Here is an 8,704-nt window from a genome sequence, read left to right on the forward strand (position 1 = left end):
AAGATATTTAAATACGTAAACGGTACTCTTGAAAAATAAAAATGATATTATCAAGTCACTTTTAAAATTAGTATTTTTTGCGATTTCTAGATTTTTTATTTAAAAGATAAATTTCGGAAATATTTATGAAATATAAAAATTTTTCTATGTAAAAATTTATTAAAAATTAACTAGTTGATGATTTTAGCGAGATTTATTTTATAAAAATTTTTATAATTCAATTTGTCCTAGTTCTAAAATTATCTCTTTTTCTCTCCATCTAATATTATTTTTAACAAAATTATTTCAACTCACGGTAGTAGTATGCGCTATACATTCATTTTAAATATATTCATTTTGAAACTTTTATAATTATCACGGAAAGAACGACTTTGTTGAAGTATCTAAAAATTTAGCTAGATATAGATCTGAAAATAGTTTTGTTAGACTATTAAAATTATTACGTTGACACTCTCAAATGAGCAATTCTGTAAAAAATAATGACATTCTAGCAACCAGTTTAATCATTCTATTATTCATATAATTAGTTTGATGATCTAACAAAATTTGTTTTCAGATTCGTATTTATAGTTTATTTGACTAGTACTGTAGCTTCTTTCTGAGCTTATGTACATATTTTCTTCTATGATTACGAAGGAGAGATTTGCCGTTGTCGTAAATCAAGAATTTAGCGCGGTGTTGCACGAAACTTTTCAATTATTTCCCTCGCTCGGCCGTGATCTGTTTCCATCATTGGATCACGTACGCACCGATAAATTATTTCACTCGGCAGGGAGATTATTGATTTTTTTACATCATCAAGAATGAAAGTATCAATCGCGGAAAAGCAAAAGTGCATGCTCTTTGACGGACGGAAGCGAGCGGCAGAGGAGAGGAAGGTGAAATACAGGAACATGAACGAGTACGCGATACAAATTTATGTGGGAGAACGAGGCGCGATATCCGTTGTTCGATACGCGCTCTCGTTAAAAACAGAAAAGTTATCTACTCTCTCATACACACGGTGAGCTGCTACGCAATTAATCCCGAGGTGGAGCGCAAGTAAATCGCGGTTGGCTTTTTTTATGCGTGCTTTGTAATTTACCGCGTAAAGAGATACTGCGAAAGGAGATACATAAAATAAAGGGGGAAGGGGCGTGTTTTTACTAAGAAATTAAATTGCGCCCGCACTTCGCGCGGAGGTGCGCCGAATCGTGGTTCATGAAATCTCTCCTCTTTCGTTCTTCTTCTCTCTTTTTTATTTTTTTTTTTCACGTGGGCGTACGCGCGGCCAGTAAATGCAATAAACTGGCTGGCGGGAAGAGAAGTCACGTATTTATTTGTATACCGCATGACGAATGCGGCTAATCTGGACTGCGGAGCTCGGCCGGGTTTTTCGCGGGTGAAATTCTCGGGAAATCACTTTATCGTGCTGTGTTTTTCCGATGGAGGGAATCGTAGAAACGTCACGACCTATCTTTCAATTATACGAGCGAACGCGCGCGCGTAATCGGACAGAAACGGAATTTCAATAGTAATTCTAATCGCTGATACAGCGGCGATTCCGATTTTCCCGTGTAATTTAGTAATAAACAGCCTTGCAGATGGACGCTTTCGAAATTACGTACGTACGCCAGTTTTGGACACTGACATTTTCAGTTAAATATAAGTTCGTCAAGGAGATTGGCGTTCAATTTCGCGCGTGTAATTTCCAATAATTCCGTTTTCATCGAAACGGAGTGACTAATGCTGTTTGTGATGTTACCGGTAAATTTACGGTGCTATCACGTGCGCCCGCTCAATTAACTATCTTGGTGCGCGAAACGGAAATGAGAGTCGCGTATTACGTCCGTACGCAAGATTGAACGAGTTAGTCCAAGACGGGGGTGTAAAGTACGCATGACACCCGAAACTGATACACACGCGTAATTTTGTCTCTTCGTGAGGGCTGCGCGTTGTAATAAAGTACGTAAAATTACATAATTTATAGTGGAAATATACAAAATATATAAAATTAGGCTTTTACAAAAATTAATATATGGAAAGAATTGTTTTGAAAAAAAGTATCTAAGAATTGAGATATAAATCTGAAAATAATTTTTTGTTTGGATGTATCATCAAAATAACATACCTATAATTTTGTAAGACGCTCAAGCTAATTGTTAGAATATTGAAATTTTTTTACAGTACTGTTCATAGAGTGCTTGAGTTTCCTAATTATTTTGATAATTTAACAAAATTATTTTCAAATATCTGTATTTAATTAAATTTTTGGATATTTTATTAAAACCGTATACTTGTTTCTGTGTATTTTTACCTTTAATCGTTTAAATATGTTTATTTTAAATAAAGATACAATAATTTAAAATACATTAAACCTACGAAAACCAATTAAAGAAATTTAGAAGCGAATGTCTAATTAGTGTTAAGAAAAGCTGTACATAATTCGTTAACGTTAATTATTATATTAATATAATATTACTGTAAATTTAATTTTGCAAATTGTTTAATTATCACAAAGAAGAGTAATTTTATTTGTAACTTTATTTACGTACAGTGAGAGTAAAAAATATTCGTACAAGGAAATTTATTATAAAAAAGCCTTATTTGTAGAAAATAAATATTAATTAGCAATTTTATACAATGGCTGCGTTCAGCAGAAAAAGCAGCTTTGCAACTGTTGTAAAATTTTTGAATACGATTGGTTTTTACTTTTGGTTTCTTATGGATTTAAATGTATAAACCAATCATATTAAAGAATTTTACAACAGTTGCAAAGCTGCTTTCTCTGCTGAGCGCAGTAGTTGATGAATAAATATTCTATTCTAATATAAACAAATGAGCTCCGCATATATTCCTGATTTTAGAAGCTAAATTTCTTATCTGTACGAATACTTTTTGAGCATTCAAACAATTTTTAATTTTCGCTTATTTTTCGGATTATATATTTTATATAATTAATACATATCATTTTGGTATATATAATTTTAAGAAAAATACAATTTATTTTATTCTTTATAAATAAATTGTTAATTATCCAACAAAAAATGATCATTAATTAAACGTCGAATCGACATCAAATTGGTGTTGAAATTATCGAATTTATATCGATTCGACATCAATTCGATGACTCATTTTTCATTGAATAATATTTACTTTTTAAAAATAAAACTTTTTAAAAAAATATTTTCTCTGTACGAATACTTTTTGTACTCACTGTACATAAATGTACTACGTTTGACAGTAGATCTTAAAAATATCCACTACAATTGTTGTAATTTTACGTGAAATATTTTTATAGTGCGTTTGGGGCTCCAAGAACGTTGAATTCTCAATTGCGCGTAATGCACGCGCATAAATCTAAAGTACTTGTCCTGGTTTTGCAGAATTTCGCAGGACGAAATTGCATTTGCAGTAATCGTTATAAGTTTTTACTTTTGTTAATGGCACTGGACAGGGTTGCGCTATTTGTGCAAATCGTGGGAGCGAGAAGCGATCGATAGCTGCAACGACTTTCACGACCGGTGGATTTATTCCGCAGAGCGTAACAATCGTGCGTCATTTGATACAAAAGCGTGGTGTTATCAATTAAACGCAATCGGCCGTACGGTAATTCATTCGTTTCGCAAATATAAATCCGTCTCTCCGAGAGCGCGCGCTGCGTGCACCGAAAAAAAAAAAAAGAGAGGACATCATAGATTATAGTCGTTCTCGTGATAACATTGGGCCGAATTCCTCCGCGGACTTTCCTGGCGAAAATAAAAATCGGAGCGTAAGTCGAATGTAAGGGAAGAATGACGGAAGCATAAACAAAGTTTCTAGGTGACGTAAATTGGAACAACGAAACATAAAAGAGACATCTACCTCTTAAAATACTTTTTTTACGCTGCACTGTTCCAATTTACACTTTCCAGCTTTGCGTCTGTCACTCTCTTCTTACATTTCAATTTACGCGACAATTTTTATTTTCGCCAGAGTTCTTCGGGCTCTCGGTTTCCCCGAATGTCTCCTAGGAGAGAAGCATGCGGCTCTTAATTTTTAATTAACCGCTCCGCCGTCTCTCGAACGTGCGCAACGCGCATAACTTTGCCGCGCGTTACCGAGCTAATTGAACGGTCCTCCGGGCGCCCTCCTAAGCGCGACCGGAAAGTTTAGACGGAAATTTATTAGCGCATTCCACTTCGGAGCTAAGTAACGCTCTTATTACTTGCAACCTCCTTCATATTATGCTTATACCGATCAGATACATAATATCTTTAGAAACGCGCGCGCGACTTCCCTTTCTGTCTCGTCGTCGCGCCGTGTACTTGTCTGTGCGGATATGGATTTATGGTGAGCGGATTTATAGCACGGTTTTTTCCCCTTATAATAAGCTGACGGGCTTTGTTGTAACCAACCGGCTAATGAGACCGACATTGATGAATGAACGCGCGACTTGACTCGGGTCGGATCAAACCGCGAGTATGCTACTGATTACGTAGCTGTGGATTTATTCGAGGCGTTGATCTTTCCACACTTCAATTTTATGTTTCCCTGTGGCTTATGTATCCTGATGTATGCTGCATCGACGTCAATCATATTTCGGCAAATATCTCAATATTTAAAAAAGGTTTAATGTTATAATAATTGTTATATATATATACTGAAAACAAAATTTGTTTAACTAATTGAACACATTTAGTTGTTTGCAGATTTGGTTAATTTAACAAATTTTATTTAATCGAATTCAACCGTAGTCTGCTTAAGAAGCGGTTCAATGTTAAGCAGTGCTTGGTTAGTTAAATTTTTTTTTCACCGTAGAAATTTTTTAAGAGCGGAAGTAAAGAATCTAAAGAGTTGGAAGAAAAATAATCTTAAATAAAAACAGAGTAATATTTCGAAAACGCTTTTTTTATTTTATAAAAATGTCACATTAAAATTTATATAAAACCATGTAATATTAAGAATTTATTTTTTTTCCGTAAGATGAGATTTGAAATGTATGTTACATCACGAGATTTTTGTAAAATAGTTGTACGAGATATGTGTTAAATAAGAAACTTTACAGTAAAATATAAAAATCTATTTAAATGCTTGCTAAAATAAATTTTATTTGTTTAAAATATAAAGTACCGAATTGGCGAACGAAATTGAACGTAACTATAAAGAAAAGAGAAGATCCTTAATTGGTTAAAAGCTTCAACTTGCTTCAGGGTTGGACGAGCAACTCGACCATCGACAGACTATACAAGAGGAACACAGACCCTCCGGCTGTTGTGGACGTGAATAAATTCTACGATGACAGGGCGACGCCAGGTAAATAGCAGAGGTTGCCGTATGTTTCTCTCTGCTACAGGAGCTTGAATCTCGTCTCCGTGTCGGTCTTTTGCTCCAATAGGTATCGCTTCGGAAACACAACTGCAAGACCCGAGGAATCTCTACAAGGAGGAGGTTCAGGTGTATGAACTTACGGGTGGTGTCGAATTGGTACCTTTGTTAACCAGCAGACGCCATCAGTCGTATCCGCAGTCCAGCCGATATCTCGCCACGGATGCCACTCGTCCGGGATACACGATAGAATCGTAAGTAGGAATAGGCTGGTGGCTGTATAGTTTGAATATTGGTTTATTTGTCTCCAAAATGATCGATTCGTCGCTCTATGAATGCAAAACAATTCGTCGCATTGCTTCAAGTTTCAAAATAAAACAACAAATTCCAATTCTCGTTATATTCAATTCTATTTTACATAATTGTTTAAGCAAAATTTTTTTATAAATTATTTAAATATAATTCTTTACATTATTGAAAGTTATACTTATTTTGCGTTTTTTCTTATTAATACAAGAATTTCTCTTTCAAGAATTACACGTGCTATCCAATGACATTTATCGTGTCACATTAAATTGCAAATGTTGAGGGTGACAGATGTTGAGATGATAGAATAATCAATAAACAGCATCCCTGGTATAAATACGTAACTAGCTGTAATCACGTACATTTAGTCATTACCGTAATTGATATTAAAAGTCCTTATTGTTGTCCCGCAATTTACTTGATGAACATTTTATTGATCACTCATTTAATCGAAAAAGATACATTTGATATTTCGCATCCCCCTAATGGAAATAATAAATGCCAGAGCAGAAATGTTAGAACTCTCTTTATAATTCAATAAATCTAAATCGAGTAAATTCTATCATTAAATATATCGCTTCTTTATTTCGAAAGTGGCACAATTCAAAACGTTAAGTTTTTAAAAAAGGAGAAAAATTTCTTTTTTTAACTTGGAAGACAATTATTGACAATTATTTACCGATATTATTCAATAATATCGGTAAAAAGAATCTATTTTTAACATGATTAAACGTATTTTTGTCATTTTCGTTTCGTTGCAACTCTTAAAAAAACCATCCTCTTTGAGTTAATGATTTTAATGATTTTTTTTTAAACTACCCTTCTTAAGCTGTGACTATTTTAATGAAGTTAGTACTTTTAATTGATATGGTAACGTTTACTTAACTCATTCATGATAAATGAAATCACGTTTTTCAAGTTGTGTCATTTTCGAAGTAAAGGAACGATATATCGGTTTTAGTTTTCTACTTTATATTTCGAAACATGACATAAATTTATAACATTCTCCCGAGTATATTTCCTCCGTTTTTTAATCTCCCTTTTTTTTTATTCTTGACGTGTTTTCTTTTTTTAAATTTAACAATCTGACGTGAAAATCTGAGACGCCTTCGTGTAAAGCGTAAAATGAAAAACGAGATGAGTAGAACGACGCGCGCTTGACATCGTACATTCGCTGCGTAGTAAATGTCAATATCTCGGTCATATAATGTCGTGTTCATTTACAATAAATTTTTCATTCATGGTGCTTCATAAGTATGACAAACATGACAAGACACGACGGTAACCGGAGAATTGATTAGCGGCGATACGGCACTCGAGGGATGTAACTACATTACAGGTAATCAACCAATTGACCCGGATGCACTCGACCTCGACCATTTCACCTGTTCCTGCTCAATCTCACCCTCATTTTCCTCCCTGTGCACTCCAAATATTCATCAGCATAATTTTCCATTGCCATCGTAAAAGAATATTTTTCTACGAAGAATTTACTTCTTGGAGGAAGAATCGATTTTCTTTGGAAATACTTGATTGGAAGATTTACGTACAAGCTTCCTGCATAAATATATCATTATATAGCGACATTTCATGCGCACAAATGTAATATTATTTTAAAATTTTTCGAGAAAAATTCAAAACATGTATTTCTGGTTCCTCGCGGAATTATGTTATGTATATATTGGAAAATCTGAATTTGAGATACGTATGATAAAGTCATGTTTGAATATCTGACAATCACTTATTTCCGAATACAATTTTTCGAAAGTTATCGCATGGAGAAAAAAAAAATCACTTTTTTATTTTACTTGAATTAGTTGAAAAAATAAATATATATTATCCAACTGAGAATGAAGACAAGTTATGAATAATACAGTTTTATATATAAAAAACTTTATATACTTTTTACAGTACAGTATAGTTATAATATTTTAAATTAAATATATTGTATAATATACTGAAGTATATTAAATATTCAGTTTAAATGTATTATGTATTGAAGAGAAAGAAAAAGAAAGGGAGTGGCTAATTTTGATTGTGAATATGATAGTTCCATCATAAATATATTTAATGTTCAAAGTTCTGTATTCAGTTGATTGAGTAATTAATGTAACTCTTCTCTGGCATTGCATCCGATAGGATAATGCTGATTTATCGTTCGATAAATCTGCGTGTAAACGGTCGTAGCGCCAGACGCGAACAGAAGCAGCACCAACCTGACATGTAACGAGACACTTTGATAACGTTTAATGGAATAGCATATGAGAGAAAGTTGCGTTACCGGAGGTGTGCAATGTTGTTTATAACATAGTGGGCTGACATTCAAATGCTGCGGCACGCCTGTAGTAATTAATCATCCTCGATTATCTGTCACCGTGCGGCGATAACCCAGAGAAAAAAATGCGGCGGTGCAGCCCGGGGCGTTATTCACTTAAAAAAGGCATTTTATCGTGTTTTTATTTTGTTTATTTCTTCTTTTTTTCACGGTAAAATCGCGAGGGCACCTCGGTACTGCGGGCACGAGTATTTAATTTGGCGACACACATTGCACGAGGATCGATATTGCGTTCGATTGGTTTGCGCGCGTTCTCGAATACCGCTATGCGAGGTATTCGCGCGAGTTATGAGCACGAAGTCGTTAAAGACTATTCAAAGCATCGAGAAAATATCGATGACTGGAACCGGTCAAATGGAAAGCTTTTTTCGCACCAGTTGGCTTAATTTAACGTATGATTCAGAAATAAATCAAAGATAGATCATCTAGGTTGCATTGCCAGCAATATTTATGGTTCATGATGGTGCAAACGCAGGTGACATCGTTTAAAACCATTTATGTTATTTTTAGATTATTTTAGAAAAGAACGCAGAAGTAGAAAAGTTTTTCTAAAAAAAGTCAAATATTTTTATGATCAAACCGACTAAAATAGAAAGAGTTCAGGTATGGTATGGATTTTTGAAGTTAACATTTAACAATTGTTAGCTTTTATTTAAAGATATAGCGACCGCTTTTATGTATGTCTATCTGTGGTGGCGTTTTTTTTTATAGTTTTTTACGCAGATATATATCTACAGTTTCGAATACTGTTAAATTTGTAAATGTCAAAAATTATAT

The 8,704-nt window shown here is 33.9% G+C and overlaps 1 protein-coding gene across 1 annotated transcript in view; it reads left to right on the top strand.

Annotated features, from left to right (window-relative positions):
• The window catches only part of LOC108748282, a 32,800-nt gene that overhangs the window by 21,589 nt on the left and 2,507 nt on the right, over positions 1–8,704 (top strand). The window contains exons 4-5 of the mRNA XM_018486331.1: positions 5,172–5,274; positions 5,357–5,540. Of these exons, the coding sequence (XP_018341833.1) occupies positions 5,172–5,274; positions 5,357–5,540 (287 nt within the window). The remainder of the gene's footprint in view (positions 1–5,171; positions 5,275–5,356; positions 5,541–8,704) is intronic.

Source organism: Trachymyrmex septentrionalis, unplaced genomic scaffold (genome assembly GCF_001594115.1).
Source record: "Trachymyrmex septentrionalis isolate Tsep2-gDNA-1 unplaced genomic scaffold, Tsep1.0 scaffold22, whole genome shotgun sequence".
Taxonomy (NCBI): Eukaryota; Metazoa; Arthropoda; class Insecta; order Hymenoptera; family Formicidae; genus Trachymyrmex; species Trachymyrmex septentrionalis.